The sequence below is a fragment of the Phocoena sinus genome, chromosome 2 (assembly GCF_008692025.1).
Source record: "Phocoena sinus isolate mPhoSin1 chromosome 2, mPhoSin1.pri, whole genome shotgun sequence".
NCBI classification, from domain to species: domain Eukaryota; kingdom Metazoa; phylum Chordata; class Mammalia; order Artiodactyla; family Phocoenidae; genus Phocoena; species Phocoena sinus.
Window position 1 is genome coordinate 40,937,222 of NC_045764.1, and position 17,893 is coordinate 40,955,114.

The 17,893-nt window shown below is 37.4% G+C and overlaps 1 protein-coding gene across 1 annotated transcript in view; it reads right to left on the reverse strand.

Annotated features, from left to right (window-relative positions):
* The window catches only part of AGBL1 (ATP/GTP binding protein like 1), a gene marked incomplete at its 5' end in the record, with an annotated part of 671,581 nt that overhangs the window by 131,677 nt on the left and 522,011 nt on the right, over positions 1–17,893 (reverse strand). The window contains 1 exon segment of the mRNA XM_032621686.1: positions 15,880–16,062. Coding sequence (XP_032477577.1) covers positions 15,880–16,062 — 183 coding nt within the window.

A 17,893-nucleotide genomic window follows, 5' to 3' on the forward strand; every position in this document is an offset into this window, starting at 1 on the left:
AACATCTGTACAAATCCCAAGAGGTGACTGTGCAGACCTGGCTGCCTGGGTGCATGCATCTCTCACCCTCTCACCATTCCAGTTTCTACCTGGGGGCCTTCACAGAGTTGTTATAAACATAAACACCTAAAGTATGAATTTTACAAATTAAAATCATTGTAATCTTCATGTATACATTGGGAACTCAACAAAAATGTGCAGATTTAAGAATTACCATCATCCTACTGCATGGGAACTAGTGAAACCAACTTAGCTTCTGCTTAATTCTGATGGCACTCATACCTCTGCTTTGGAGCCATGGATTTGTTTACTTGCAGGCCATGATCTTTCAAACTCACTCATGATTATATTAAAAACATGACTTAGTATTTAGTGGTATAATAATTCCATCATTTCTCTCTAGTTCTTCTTAAGGTTCTGGGTTAGATTCTGCCAATCTGTTTATCAGATTTGGAGGCAGAAGGGGAGAGACCATTATCCCCGGGCAAGCATTTGTGGTAGATGGATGGGGAGACATCAGACATCATCAGCTTTCAGGCAAGCCTTAGCCAGCCACCTTCTTTGTGCCTATAGACCACAGACGTAGTTGAGGGCAGTTCCTTCAGGAAGACTCCAGCAGATGGAGATGCATGGAGGGGGTGTCCTGGAAAATCTTGAGATCCAAAGCAGCTTCTGACTGGGCTCTTGAAAACCACTAACTTTGGCACTAAATGTTAATCCGCCACAGAGTCCTTGCCTTTGCCCCCCCACAGTCTTTCCAATGGTTTAATAAGCCTCTCCTTCCCTTTACACAACATTCTGACCTGGAATTCATAAAGAGCAACTTGTTTTCCTGACAAGGTAAACAAGTATAGACACACATATGATCCAGTTAGAAACAAGAGATTTGTGATTTTACAAAACCACCTCTGCTGTTCAAACTGGTATCGTGGTTAAACATGCTGGTCCTGGAGAGGGCTTCCGGGGTTCAAATTCCTGCTCCATCACTTACGAGGAACTTTAGGCAAGTTATTTAAATTCCCTGTACCTCGGTTTCATCTCTTTAAAATGGGGGCAAAATATTTTTTTACCTCTTAGGACTATTTGAGGGAATTAAAAAACCTTATATGGGGCTTCCCTGGTGGTGCAGTGGTTAAGAATCTGCCTACCAATGCAGGGGACACGGGTTCGAGCCCTGGTCCGGGAAGATCCCACATGCTGCGGAGCAACTAAGCCCGTGAGCCACAACTACTGAGCCTGTGCTCTAGAGCCTGCGAGCCACAGCTACTGAGCCCGAGTGCCACAACTACTGAAGCCTGTGTGCCTACAGCCTGTGCTCAGCAACAAGAGAAGCCATCGCAATGAGAAGCCCATGCACCGCAATGAAGACTAGCCCCCCTTGCCACAACTAGTGGAAGCCTGCGGGCAGCAACGAAGACCCAACATAGTCAAAAAATAAATAAATAAAATAAAATAAGTTAAAAAAAAGGCTTATATGAATAAAAACTTAGAATTAGTGTTTGGCATTTGTTAAGCAGTAAATAAACATTGGTTATTATCATCAGTGGTGTCCTTAACTCCTGCTTTTCTGATGAGTATACTCAATTCCCCAGTGTCTATTTTCCCACAATATTAATGGCTGAGTGGTTAAACTATAGCTCAGACTGGAATGCAAATCATCTCTATGCCCTCAGTGCTTCACTGATAAGAGACAGAGTCAATTCAACTTCTTCAGGCCCTCTTTCCAAAAGTTAGATCCATCCTTTCTAAGGCAAACCTTCAATAACTAAGTAGACCTAAAAGATAATTTTACATCTTTTCCTTAGAATACAAAGAAGTTCCTTTGTATTTTCCTAGGTTATTCCCAAGTAATTAAATATATGAATAACAAGAAAAACAACAAAGTTAGATTGATTGACTGGTTTTCCTTCATGGTCTTGAACATTCAGTGAGTGAAAGGTTTAGAATGTTGAGACTTATTTGCATGTATGTTTCCTTATCATGGAGGATGTTGTGATCTTTGTACTGAATGTAGACGAACCAGCTCTTTGGTTAAGGACATCAACTTATATAGATTATTTTTCATGGTCTAAGCTTTCCCCTTTGTATTGGAAACTGCTTTATAAATAAAATTTTAAAGAATTATTTGCAGTACATTTCAGGAAAAAAAAAAAGAAATTTGGAATCAGTGATCTGTGTTTGAATCACGGATCAGCCATGTAGTAGTAGCTTGGGTTTTACCAAACATTTAGCATCCTAAGCCTCCATTTATTCATCTATAAGGTAACAATTAATAATAGTAATAAAGATTTCCTAATAATAATAAAGATTTCCTAGGGTTTGCTTGATTTAAGATAACACATATCAAACCTTTATCACACTTCCAGCCCTATGACCTGTCACCATTCTACTCCTCATTGTATTTGTTTTGTCACACGCTGGCAAAACACAAGGAACTAGTCAGCTTCCCTGATTCAAAACCACATAATGAAATGATGCATAACAAGTCATCATAAACGCATCATTCCTCACCATGTTATTACCCCTAAATCCACTTCTGAACAAACCTCTTTATTTTACCCTCTCCTTTTCTTCTCATTTATTTATAACACCTTTCTGTTACCTAAGTACTGTTAAGCTTCTGTCCCTTTATTATCTACTCTGTAGGCATGGAGATAAAATTTAATTTTCATTCAACCAAATACGAGCTTTGTGCCACTTAGCATAATTCAACTGCCTTGCCTTTTATATCTTGAATGAAGTTTTGCAACCTTACTGCCCATGCTGAAATGAGAGGATATCGATGGCTGTAGCCTTGAGAATAAACATAGGCTATTCGAGATGAAAGGAACTTAAAGATCTTTAATTTTAAAGCTAAAAAATCTGAGAGTAGGGCTTCCCTGGTGGCGCAGTGGTTGGGAGTCCGCTTGCCGATGCAGGGGCTGCGGGTTCGTGTCCCGGTCCGGGAGGATCCCACATGCCGCGGAGCGGCTGGGCCCGTGAGCCATGGCCGCTGAGACTGCACATCGGGAGCCTGTGCTCCGCAACGGGAGAGGCCACAACAGTGAGAGGCCCGCGTACCGCAAAAAAAAAAAAAAAAAAAAAATGAGAGTAAACAAGTTAAGCCACCTCCCCATAGTCACAGAGCCAGTTGTCAGCAGTAATATTCTGAACCAGAACTGAGCTTCTGTGAAACTGAGCCACATGTCCTTGGTAAAAACTGTGCTGGGTAACAAAGTGAGGGCTTCATGGAAATTTGTGGAACAGCAAAAACCATGACAGATTATTTCATCTTGGATGCAGTGGATGTGTCTAGATTTCTTTACTTGATTCACTTCTAAGAGCGGGGAATTGGACAAATGGCCAGAATAAAGAAAAAGGGCAAAACATGGAAATGTTCACAGAAACTCACCTCGCATTTCTCTTCTACAACAGAGTCATCCAAATTCAGAAGCTTACAAACCAAAAATGTAAACTTTCTGTTTCTTTTTATCCTCATAAGGCTACTCTAGTTTGAATATTATGACCTTGATTTCTTCTCTTGTGAAACAGCTTTCCTTTTTCCTTTTCTTTTTTTTTTTTTGCCTTTGTTGTCCCATCCATAGTTTTGCTTTCCTCTATACTATCTGGTAGACTAACTCTTATAGGTAAAATGGTTTGAACCATAATACTAGAGGGCTAGCTCTTTGTAAGAGCCACAGGGGCTCATGGAGTTTCTTAATAAAGAGAAAACCAGTATTAAGAAATAAAGAGAAAAAGATATCACTCTAAAAATTAATGAAAAGCTATTGAATTAACTTAGACCACCCATACCAGGCTGTTTGAAGCTTTCCTATATAAAGATAGCCTCTCCTGTTTGGGAAAACTTTAAAGATCTTTGTCTTCCATTTTTAGAATTAACAACAACAAAAGACAAGGCTGCAAAAGGCTGCTGTTGATAATAGAGAGTGGAAAGAGTGAGTTTTCTTGATTGAAATTTTTTTCCAGGGCCTGATAGCCTATTCTGTTTCCAGGTGTTTATAGATTCGTAGGCAAGAGACCAGCCTTTCATTTGGTTGAGCCTGAGGCAGAAGTGAATGAGATCCCCAGTGTTGACTGGAAATGGGTGAATCACTTAACCACACCTAGCAGTCACTTAGACTCCCTGGGCTCCCGTGGAATCATTTGTAAAACAGGTATTCTTTTAGGTTAACATTCATGGTTGTTATTAGGTGGGGATATTTTACAAATAACAAATATGCAATATGAAGAAAATTCACTTTAACTCCTTTCTGTCTGCAATCTGTATCACCTCTCTCTTCTGAATTCTTATCCCCATGAGTTGCAATGCATTCAACCCATGGTGACATACATTCCACCTATGATGATATACATTAATCTTCCCTGAATAGTATTAAAACAATCAAGGGATATTTCTGGGCCAAAATACGTACAAGACATTAAGATTTTGAAACTTACACATAAACACACACAGACATACATTCACTTCACCCAACACATACTTTTAGGGACTGAAGAGAAAAAGAAACTAAGATGATTAAATAAGTTTTAGATTATCCATTTAATGGCCCTCACCTCTGTCAGTGGTTCTGCATGTTGCTGAAGTCACAATCAGCATGTGTAGAGTATTAATTATCCTGATTTTTTCCCATTTATTATTTGAAAGTCTGAACATCATAAAGGAGAAGAACTTGAGCCTTGTAATGAAACAGAAGTGAATTCAAAAGCTAGCAGTTCTTCTATACGATTCATGGCATTTGGCAGACTTCTTAACCTCTATAGAACAATTTCTTTGTAAAAGGGGACTCTAATAATAGCATCTATCACACAAGATTATTTACATGATAAAGTAAAATAATACTAACAAAATGCTTAGCATAGCATCGAGTTCATGGTAAGGTTCTAATGAATGTCTGCTTTTATTATCATCTCATATATGCATTGACACACATTATTTTCATTGTTGCATGGTATTCTAGAAAATTAATCAACCATGTTCTTTCTTTTTTCTCTATTTACTACTAGGAATTTGGGTTAAATTTATTTGGAGATATAAGTCTCATTGCTATAAATATCTACGTAGTAAATACTGTTTTCTGATAAGTTTATTTTCTTGAGGGTTATTCTAGCTGGAAACAAAATTAAATGGGAGGGAGGGAGACGCAAGAGGGAAGACATATGGGAACATGTGTGTATGTATAGCTGATTCACTTTGTTATAAAGCAGAAACTAACACACCATTGTAAAGCAATTATACCCCAATAAAGATGTTTAAAAAAAAAAAAAAAAAAAAAAAAAATTAAATGGGAGGTCTTTATGGACCTTCTTAAAAGTTGCCAAATTCTTCTCCAGAGGAAAGTAAACCAATTTACAGAGTATAGTATTATTAAACTTCTTTCTTCATAGATGCACTGAGTTTTCATTATTTTTATTCACTTATTGTAGAAGAATCAGCATAGAATCATACCAAAAATATTTGAATTAGCCTTTCTTTACTAATGGACCAGGGTTTTTTGTTGTTATTGTTTCCCGCTAAGATTAGCACTTCTTCCTGGCTAATCAATTCATTTTCCCTGACCCGTTCGAGAGCCATTTAATGTTTTAAAGCTACACGTGATAACTTATAGTCTCAAAAGATCCCCAGGCTGAGTTCCGTTCCAACATTTCCCTCCTCGTAGCCACTGGACATTTCTTTGCCTCCAACTACGGAGTGAAGCTAAGACTATTCTCAAATATTAGGTATGGTGGGCTAATTTTTTTTAATTTAAATAAAATTAGGGTGACCAAAGACAAGCAAAAAGAAATACTGTCATAATTGCTATGTAGCAACAATTGGAATTGTTGGAAACAGAGTGTAATTTGCAATCTGAAACACTGAGTTTCCATCTTTTGTTTTGATACAATGCACCTTTTGGGGAACAATTCTCCCCATTCCCATATGTCTCATTTTGGCCCACAGACATTGGTACTCCACTTCCTGCCCTCACCTGCTTCTCCCTAAGGGAGGAAGAGTGTCATGAAGTTGATGATTCAGGGGGAGATGCTGAGTGAGCATGAGTTGCTGGTGACCCCCTGTGTTCATTCTCTCCCTGAACTCAAAATGCCCTCACTGCTCTTCTGCATGATAAGCTTAGCAAGGCCAGCTCTGCTCCTACAGTTCTAGGTAAGGAAGTCCAATTATGGTGGGTCCATGCACTCTAATTCTTTATAACCAGTAAAGAAAAATCAGGTATGTTCCATTCAACCTATCCAAATCCTGTGTTCTATTTCTTATTTGGTTTAGAATTCATGAGAGAAGAAAAAAGTGCCATTCACTGGTCATATAAAACCCCACCCAGCTTAGTATCTGTAGTCACTAAACATCAAGGATACAGAGTCGTACTGCTTGGTTCAACTCCTATGTGATTCTTATTAGCTGGGTGAAAGACAAGTTATATAGCTTCTCTGACCTCCAGTTTTCTTATCTGTATAAGGGAGATAATAATAGTACATACCTCAAAGAATTGTTTAAAGCAGGAGTTGGCAAACTTTGGCTCTCTGGGACAAATCCAGTCCAGTCTTTATTTTTGTAAATAAAATTGTACTGAAATGTACCCATGCCCATATATTTGCATATTGGCTATGGCTACTTGCACGCTGTAACAGCAGAGCTAAGTAGTTGTAAAACAGACCATATGGCCCATAAAGACTAAAATATTTTCTATCTGTCCCTTTACAGAAAAAGTCCCCTGGTTTAAAAGATAAAGCAAGAAATGAGGTATGCATACAAAACACAGAGCACTGGACATGACAAGAGTAAATTCTTATAATGTGTTAGCTATTATTATTGTTATCTATTAAGAGGTAGTGTATCATAGTGATCAACAGTACTGATTCTTTAGCAAAACTGTAGAGGTTCAAATCTCAGCTCTACAACTTATCAATTCTGTCATCTTAGGCAAGCCACATATTTTTTTTGAATCACAATGTACTCATCTGCAATGTGAATATAATAATATCTAGTGCATAAAGTTATTGAGAGGCCTAAATGAGATTATTCACATAAATTAATACTTAGGAGATTGCATGTCACTTATATAAATATTTGCTGTCATCACCATCATCATCATAGCTGTCATTAATTTCCCCCTACAGGATTCCAAAATATAAACTTATTTTGAACACAAGTTCATTGATAATATTATATCTCAAGTAATTCACATATTCATTTAGTAAATATTAACCAACCATCTTGAGGGAGTCAGAGAGTCTCCAGAAATAGAGATATAACTCTTCCTTTCTCCTTAACTTCTGCAGTACAATCAGATCTGTACTTTCAGGTCAAAGCCAAAATATCATGAATTCTTGAAGAAAAAGCACCATCTAAATCAAGTTACTTCATACTAAAACAGGAGGAGTTATCTGCATCCAGCTAGACTACAAACGGGTTTAAAGAGCATCTAAACCCTGGGTTATTGAGCAATTTTAAGCCTTAATAGAGCTCTCATGATTCAAAGATGAATAAACAAAAAAATGATGAAACAGAAGTTGAAAGAGGAGGACGAAAGAATCTTAACAACCCAGAGCGTGAAACATTCTGCAGTGTATAAGGAGATGAATGCCTTACTCAACCCACAGAGCAATGGTGCTCTTTGGGAAATGATTAGGCACAGGAAACAGAAGCCAGCATTAGGTAGCCCCTGTTCAGGTATCAGGAAAATTCAAGAAAAATGACATCCGTGAAACAGTACATGAAAAGATAGCACATCCAAATGTGCTATCTGAGCTGACTATATCGCAAGCAAGCGTGAATAAAAGAAACACTGATGAGAGATAAAGAAATAGCTGCAATAAAACCTAAATGTAAAATGGCTGAAAATAAAACACATCAGCAAAGAGGAGAGTCCACGCTGCAGAAAACTGAATCTATGAGGACAAACATTAGACGCACTTCCAGAATCCAGTGTTAAGAGTTACAAGGTCCTATAGAATATTGAGCAGCTTTCCCTCTGCTATACAGTAGGTCCTTGCTGGTTATCTATTTTAAATATAGCAGTGTGTACATGTCAATCCCAAACTTCCAATCTATCCCTCCCTCCGATCATTCCTGCTCGGTAACCATAAATTAGTTCTCTAAGTCTATGAGTCTGTTTCTGTTTTGTAAGTAAGTTCATTTGTATTACTTTTTTGGAAACTAACACATTGTTAATCAACTATGCTGCACTATAAAATAAAATTTTTTTAAGTATGAAAAGAAGAGTTACAAAGTAGAAGTGATGAGAGGAGAAGACATGACAGATACGGAGGCTGGAAAGCAGATATCAAACACTCCAGAGAAAGAGAATGAAGAGTTAGAATGGAAACATTGCTGTTGTATAATTGAAAGACATGTCAGAAAAGGATGGGGTATTCAAATTCCAAATGAATCAAAAGGACCTAAACCTAAAAAGAAAAAAGAAAAGAAATAATTTTGAGGTAGTAGAAAAAGAATATCTGTGTTAATGAAAAAGGAAAAACTATTAAGGCAGAAATAAACAAGGTACATACAAAGAAAGGTTAGGCTGATTACTAATGGCTTAAATATCAGAGAAAATTGAACGAAGTCTATATTGTTTTAATGAAATCTCTAGGTAGGCAAAGTGGAACTCCGATGTAAAGGAAAGAGGAAGATATCCACATGTATACTAATATACCAAAAGTACACCATTGATTTACTTTACCAAAAAAAAAAAAAATTAAGGTGTTCTCTAACAAAAATGTGAGATGAGTCAACATAAAAATAAGAATGAGGACATGATTGCACAGAGTGGATAGAGATGAGCAATGCAAGTAATTAAACATAAAACTGAATTTTAAAATGATCTGACTATGACTATTAGACAATCCAAATGCCACAGATATGTCTTATGTGAGAAAATAAGAAGTGGAAAACAATATTTTTGTTTAAAATAAATGAGACACAGATGGTTGGATCGGCAATATGTGTATTTCAAAATGTATATGTTCCAGGAAAAATCCTAGGAAATGTAAAGTGTTGTGGATGATTGAACAATACAGACCAAGTACACACTTCACTCACTCACAAACATAGGAAAAAAGCTCCTATATTCACAGTAAATACCAACAATATCTATAATAAAATAATATTTTAGATCATAGCCAAATACATTTTCCTTTGATTTTCAAGGATGGGTGAATATTATAAAACCTATTAACATAATTTAAGACTATTAGTTTAAAGTAATAATCATTTTTCTAGATACCAAAAAGACTCATCATCCAATCCTGATTTTTTAGTTACTAAGCTAAGAAAAAAGAATAATTAATAAAGAGGACGTTGAACATTAATACCAAACCAACAGACATTTTACTTAATTCTTAAATACTTAGAGTCATTCTCATTCTGAAGCAAGATTCACAATGAAGTTGCCCATAAAATCATCATCATCATCTTTAAACTGTGTTCTCAAAACTGAGCAGGTTATAGATAAGAATAAAAAGTAAGCAAAGCTAATTGTCAAAATTTATAAATGATACTATGATTTATCTAGAAAAACAGAAAAATCTAGGGGAACACTTTTAGGTATAACTACAGAGACCAGTGAAGTTACTAATAAGCGTATCAATAATCAAGAATGTTCCTGTATAACTAAGACAACCACTTACAAAAATATGATGAAAAAGATGCTTTTTGAGTAACAAGAAAATTTTAAATGTTAAGATTAAAAGCTCATGATAATACATCAAGGAAGTACATGAAAAAAAAAAAAGGTTACAAAAGAACCCCTACAATACTTTGTGAACATCAAAGAAGATCTGAATAAGTGGAACAAAATATCAGGTTTTGAAAAAGTCATATAGGCAAATAGTCAATAGGTGAAAACACCCTATAATTTTAATGCAACTTGAGTTAAAATCCCAGTGCTTTCACTTTGGGCAGGTAACAACTCATTATAGAGTTTATTGGCGAAAATTTAAAAAGGAAAATAGCAAAGCACATTTTTAAACAAATACACACATAAATACATTAAGTGGCAAATATAAGTATATGTAAACATGTGTTAAACAATACTAATAAGGTGGTGCTTGCAACATCATAGGTTTAAATTACACAGTTACAACATTAAAACTATGTGTTCCTGGCAGATAGATTAACGGAACAGAATATAAAACCCAAAGCATATATATATATATATATATACATATATACCAGGTACATGCATATGTAAATACTATATAATAAGCTGACATATTAATCAGTGTTAAAGGATGGATTATTAAGTAATTGCTGTAGCAAGTGTTTAACAATATAGCAAATGGTTAACAACTGTTAAAAATGGTTAACAATTTAGAAATGCAGACTTATTCAATAGTGAAAAAATGTAGAGGAATTACAATATGTAAATATACTCATTATAAACTTACCTACTTCAGTTGAATTAACACATTCTTACAGTGCATGTGAATTATTTGTTATTAGACTGAGGCAGATAATTTTATCAAAGGTAAAAGAAAGAAAGAAGAAGACTGAGAAACATATCTATGTAAAAACAAATACATCCAAAGTCAATAAACTATGTAAAAAACATGAAAGGTTAATGGGGAAATATTTGAAATATCCAAGACAAACAGAAGTAGAATATCTTTAATATAGAAATTGAATTTAAATGTAAATTTTAAAATGATTATTAAAAGAATAAAGAACAAAAGATATTATTTGGATATTTATTCTAAAAAAGAATACTAATGAAACAGAAGCATGTAATCCATTTCAGAAAAGGTCAAAGTATGAATTAAAACAGCACCCCATTTCCACCTATAAATTGCAAAGATTTTAATGCAAAAACAATCATTGTATCTAGAAGATGAGGTAGGAGAAAATATAGACAACCTTGGTTTTGGCAATTATTTTCTTTTTTTTTAACATCTTTATTGGAGTATAATTGCTTTACAAAGCTGTGTTAGTTTCTGCTGTATAACATAGTGAATTAGCTATACATATACATACATCCCCATATCTCCTCCCTCTTGCGTCTCTCTCCCACCCTCCCTATCCCACCCCTCTAGGTGGTCACAAAGCACCAAGCTGATCTCCCTGTGCTATGTGGCTGCTTCCTACTACTAGCTATCTATTTTACTTTTGCTAGTGTATATATGTCCATGCCACTTCGTCCCAGCTTACCCTTCCCACTCCCCGTGTCCTCAAGTCCATTCTCTATGTCTGCATCTTTATTCCTGTTCTGTCTCTAGGTTCCTCTGGCAATTATTATCTTAGACACAACACCAAAGGCATAATCCATGAAAGAAAGAATTGTTAAGGTAGACTTCATAAAAATTAAAGATTTTTGCTCTGTGAAAGGTACTATGAAGAGCATGAAAAGACAAGCCACAGACTGGGAGAAAATATTTGAAAAAGCACATCTGATAAAAGACTGTTATCCAAAATATGCAAAGAACTCTTCAAAATCAAAATAGGGAAATAACCTGATTAAAAAATGGATCAACAACTTAAAAGACACCTCACTAAAAAATGATATACAGACGGCAAATAAGCATATGAAAAGATGCTCCACACTCTCTGTCATCAGGGAAATGCAAACTAAAACGAGATACAATTACAAATCTATTAGAATGGCCAAAATCCAGAACACTGACAACACCAAATGCTGACAAGGATGCAGAGCAACACGAACTCTCGTTCATTGCTGGTGGGAATGAAAAATGGTACAGCCGCTATAGAAGACGGTCTGACAGTTTCTTACAAAAACTAAACATACTCTTACCATACAATCCAGTGATCATGCTCTTGGTATTTACCCAAAGGAGTTAAACATTTATGTCCACACAAAAACCTGCACACATATGCTTAGAGCAGCTTTATTCATAATTGCCCAAACTTGGAAGCAACCAAGATGTCCTTCAGTAGGTGGATGGATAAGTAAACTGTGATACATCCAGACAATGGAGTATTATTCAGTGATAAAAAGAAATGAGCTATCAAGCTATGAAAAGACATGGAAGAAACTTAAACATATATTTTTAAGAGAGAAACAGCCAATCTGTAAAGGCTACATACTGTATGATTCCAACTAGAGGACATTTTGGAAAAGGCAAAACTATGGAGGTAGTAAAAGGGTCAGTGGTTAACAGAGCTTAGCAGAAAGGAAGTGATGAATAAAGGGAGTGCAGAGGATTTTTAGGATTTTTAGTGGAACTACTCTGTATGAGACTATAATGATGGATACACGTCATTTTACATTTGTCCAAACCCATTAAATGTATAACACCATGAGTGAAACCCAATGTAAACTCTGGACTTTAGGTAAGCATGATGTGTCAATGTCAGTCCATCAATTGTCACAAATCTACCAGTCTAGCAGAAGATATTGGTAATGGGGAAGGCTATGCATGTGTGGGAGCAGGGTGTATATGGAAAATCTCTAACTTCCTCTCAATCTTGTTGAGAGCTAAAACTTCTCTAAAAAGTAAAGTCTATTTTGAAAAATGTGTTTATAAAGTTTCAAGGAAAGGAACTCCTATACATGGTTGTTGAGGGTTTTTTAATCTATTTATTCATAGGTGAAAAAGTAATCTAATTTCACCAAAATGTTGACAATGGTTATCCACAGGTAGATGGATGGTGTGTGACTGAAGACAGGAGTAGGGATGTGTTTTTGTTGTTTGATTTCCAAATTATATTTTCTTATTCAGAAAGACAAAAGTGTGTATGTTTTAAATGAAAACCAAGTGTCTTTAATTATTAAAAAGCCTAATTAGGTTTTCTAAAGTCTATGAAAGATTTTTATTTTTTCCGTGTTGTTTCATCAAACTGAAGAGAAGATTAAACTAATTTATCTTGATGCTAAGGGAAGCCCCGGTTAAGGCAATGGGACTGTAACTTGGGAGAATAGGTGAGATATTAAGCTATTGCTAAGGCTCAGGTCGGAAACGCTGAGCTTTCTGTTGTTATTAATGGAAGGACAAATGGAGAGAGGGTAGCTGAGCTGAAGAGTGGAAAGGCACTGGAGGGATACAAATCAAGATGAAAGGTGGCTGACTCGGCAAAACTGTTAAATGACTTTGCAAAAGACCTGTCACAATGGATAAACGGCCCCTCCTGAAGAAGCAGCTTAGCATTCCTGCAGTGCACACACAATTATTTCCAGGGATGAGACTGACAGGAAGGAGAAAGAAAGACGGACGGCAAGAAGATCTAAAGACGCCTTAATGAGTCTGCAGACATTTCTTAAATGAGCAACTGGGAAGAAGAGAGCTATAGAAGAAAAACCAAAACAAAGAGCGCATGTACTTCATTTTCAGCTTCAGCCACTGGGCAAACAACCACCATTCTGCCCTTTCTCTGCTCATGAAAAACGGTAAGTTGCTCTGTGGATGCTGACTACACTCTAATTGTTTTTGTGGTAAGTGAGGCATAAAACCGATTGTCAAAAAGCATGATGTCCACGGCGTACAGCCAGCCTTTATCTTCCCAGTAGATCACTCCCAGGGGTTAATGTTGTCAGAGAGACCCTCAAAATAACATGTGCTCGCATTTCTTTAAGGCAGACTTTCAGGTCAGAGCCCCCCTTTTTTCTCTAGTATCTCCTTCTCTGCAAGAAAAGAAGAACTTTCCTCAAGTATGTAACCCTGTTATGTCAAATAAAGGCCGCACGCCCAAGGAAAAGAGGCAGGAGTCGGCGGGAGGGTAGCATAGGTCTCCTCTCTAAAGCTTATGGAGAGTTGTACTGACAAACATTAGTTACACCCTTTGTATTATAGTAAGAACCCCTGTTGCTAACACAATTCTTAGGATTCACTCTGCTGATTATTATATCTCGTGATTTAGTTCTATTCATCAGAAACGAATCAAAGGTACTCAAACAGCTTGCTGCTGGTTTCAAACCAATAAATGTCATTTTATTAAGTTTCCCTCTGCCAGCCTTTAATGATTATACACTTACTGGCAGGAATATTTTCTGGGTCAGGACATTTTCAGTGTAATTTCCCTTTCAACCATTAGTTCTCAGGTCCTTTGGGCAGGAACCATGATTTGTTTGGATCACCTGCCTCCATGAGTAGAAAAGTATATTATGATACAAACGTTTGGGTGAAATAGGCAGTTTTCACCCTGCTGCTCTCCACCAAGCTCCACGCCTCTCAAATTTAATTGAAATCTTTTCAAAACACACAGATTAATCACACCCTTTGTAGGTATCCTGCCCTTAAGAAGCCGTACCAGCCTAAGAAGGGTCAGAGGTCACGGGAAGACTTCAACCTTCAGTATTCTCGGACTGGTTGTAACTGAAAAATTACTAGTCAGTTGTGTGGGATGGCATGGAGGGCAGGTAATACTATGTTCTTATGATAACCCACACAGCGGCCACTGCATTTGGAGCCTGACACCAAATTCTTTAGACTTGAATTAGAAAAGGCACTTCTTTGATAGATTTCTTCTTGTTCCAGTTTACAGGCAACTAATCCTCACTGCATTGGATCAAACAGACGGGCACAATCAATTCAGGGAAAGCAAGCAATGCCAGGTCTGCTCAGCCTTCCCTCAATGAGCAGCAGAGGGGGAGGGGGGGAGATGGAAAGAAAGAAAACGCAGGCATGCCTGCACTCAGGATAGCTTAGCAAAGGCAAAGATGAAAAGACAAGTTGAAATATATATCCTGGCAGATGGAAGCGCTTGCTGTCAGAGGGAGAAGCTGAAACACCAACCACGATGCCAAGCACACCAAGCCTTCAGGCTCTGAGGGGTGTTGAAGGAGCTGGGGCAGACGGAAGTGGTTGTGATGTCAAAACGAAATTGGCACAGTGACTTTAGGGAGGGAAGAAGTCTGGATTTACTTAAGTCTCCATAGTCTGTGATCTATAGCATCGTGTGATGAGCAAGTTAAATATTGCACTTAGGTAATTAAGTCTCAGAGAAACCAGTGCCTTCCAAAGCAGTATTAATTTACACTGCTAGATCTTTCTAGGCTTGATCGGCCATTTGGTGAGAAGTCACACTGGAACGGCAGCCTAACGGTGGCAGGAGGAAAATTAACGAAAATGAGCTAGAAATAGGATGCCCCAGTATTAGCGGTTTTCTCTCTGCCTTGGGACATGAAGTGCATGACAAGACGTTTCCTCATCTACCGGCAGGCACTCCCTCACCCAACAGCTCAATCCCCCGCTCCAACGCTTTGCTTAAAAGGTGGGCAATGACTTAGCATTCTTTGACTCCTCTGACGTTTCCTGATCTCTCTTCTCTCCCATGGCCTTTATATCTTCCCTTCTTGCCCCCGAATACAACTTGTCTACAGTACAGGGCATCAAAAGGGCTTCTGCGGATATCAGTTCTCCCTCTCCTGACTCTTTAAAGATCCTCACTGTTCTCAGAGATCCATCCTTTCCTTGCCATGGCTGTGAGTCAGTTTCTCTGGGCCAGCGTATTCATCATCATCATGTATTCTGAGACAGAACACTGCTTTTTAAGAATGGGAAGATTAAAACATTTCTTGTCCCCAAGTGCCTGGATATTAGCAGCGAGATTGCCAGATTTTAGCTGACTAATGACTCCAAAGTGACATCAGCATACATATAAACACATAACTGGCAAACATAAGCATAGTAAATGTGCACATGTGTCGTTAATTTGCATCTTCTTTGCCACGAGCAAAACTTAATAAAAATACATATTTATAAATGTATGTAGCTTTATATGTGCATTTATGTACAAGTAAGCAACATCCTCCTTGTCTTCAGCAGGAAGTAAGGATGCCCCGAGTCTGGTTCCAATGGAGCACTACTACCCTACCTTGATTTGGCAGCTTCTCCATAGAATTCTCTCTGTCAAAGACCCACAGGTCCGCATGACTTTCACTTCCCAGATATTCTCCAATGGAAACACAAAGGTTCAAACAGTGAGCAACTTACCGCTGGAGGTGGTGGTCCAGAGATGACTCCTCAGCATTCAGTAGAGCTGCTGCACAGGTCAGCAGCTGATGGCTGCAGCTTACAGATTTGAGTTCCAAGATGAGGAGGCCCAAGCAGAACATAGATCCCATCTCCTCCAGTTCACTGGTACCAAACTGTAGACCCTGTCAGTTAAACAAAGCACTCAACAGTGAGTATAGGATGGAAACCGAGTGAAGACAATCTGCGATTAAGAGGAAGGACACCTGGACATAGGCCTATCACAAAAAATTAAGAACTAATAGCATTTATCAGTCACTGCCCAATGTGTTTTGTTGTGGGATTTGTGGCTTAGTGGTTCTCAGTCTGCATTACATTAACCTTCAGGATTTCCCAGAATTACTCCCAAGACAGCAATGACCGGGTAGGGGTACTAGAGGGCAGGAGGTGTACGTGGAGATCCAGGAGTCACCTCCCCCCACTTTAGATAAAGCAGCAGTGCTTCTATCTGTATTTTACAAAAGGGTTTCACAGCTGAAACCAAAGTCTGTAAACAATATTACTAAGAGATACCCTTTTTCTCCCATAAATTTGCCAACCAACGGAGAAGAATGAGGGAGATCTCTCACATACAAACACTAAGAACTTAAAAAAACAAACTCATTTACCATTTATTTAGAACCACCTATTCAGCTGTACTAAGATAACACATGAAAGCAAAGCCATGACATTCATGCTATGCTATTATTCACAAAGTTAACAGATAATAATAACAATGAACAAACAACTTTATTGAGCATTTACTATGTCCAGTACTGTTCTGAGCCCTTTTACATGCATTAACTCAGTGAATCCTTAACAAAGTCCTATGAGGTAGATATTGTTACTGTATCCATTCCACAGAGAAGGAGATTTAGACCCATAGAATTGATACTTTATCCATGCCCTCCCAGCTAGTACATAATAGAGCCTCATAAATCACTTCTGACTTAACCACTCAACAAACAGCTTTATGTAGTCTAGGAGGAACTCTATTACATGGTGAGGTAGAAAGTGCATGGTTTTTGAAGTTAGATAAAAATTGGATTTGAATCCTGATTTTACTATTTTCTGACTGTGTTATCTTAGATATATGAACATTCGCCTTGATTTTCTCATTCATAAAAGGGATTATAATTCTTCCCTCTATATACTTAGATAAGTCATGATAGGAATATTTCAAAGTCCCCCAATATTGATCAGTAATAGCTCAATTTTTCTTTCGTTCATCCTATAAAGATATTTAATATGACAGAATTCAATGTGGTCCTGAGGTCTTCATGTTTATAAAGTACATTTGACTTAAATGAAAAAGAATCAATTGTTGAATATTATAAGAAATAGATTTTCCATCCAAAGAACAGTGATCAAGAAGACAGGGATGTGATAGTAAACATTTGAAAAGATTGGCCAAAAGTATCCCAAGGCAAAAAAAATTCCAAGCCAGGAAACTGTAAGCGTCACAAAAGAATTTCTAGGTAAAAGGATAAAGAAATGTGTAAAGTCCTCAAGTTTATTTTATGTTTTTAAGTTATTTTTTGTTTTTTTAACATCTTTATTGGAGTGTTATTGCTTTACAATGGTGTGTTAGTTTTTGCTTTATAACAAAGTGAATCAGCTATATCCCCATACCTCCTCCCTCTTGCGTCTCCCTCCCACCCTCCCTATCCCACCCCTCAAGGCGGTCACAAAGCACCGAGCTGATCTCCCTGTGTTATGCAGCTGCTTCCCACTAGCCATCTATTTTACGTTTGGTAGTGTATATATGTCCATGCCACTCTCTCACTTTGTCCCAGCTTGTTTTAGCTGTTCAAAAATGTGATTTTCTGCATGTTTGGACACCTGTTTTCCTGAAGAAAGGAGACATTACTTCAGAGTTAAGGGAAGTCTGTTGTTCCATAAACAACGACAGTGGGAAGGGAAAGACGTGTTTAACAAGTTATTTTCCTTAGGTCAATGGAAAAGAGCACTTTTTACAGAGAGAGAAAAATCTCAG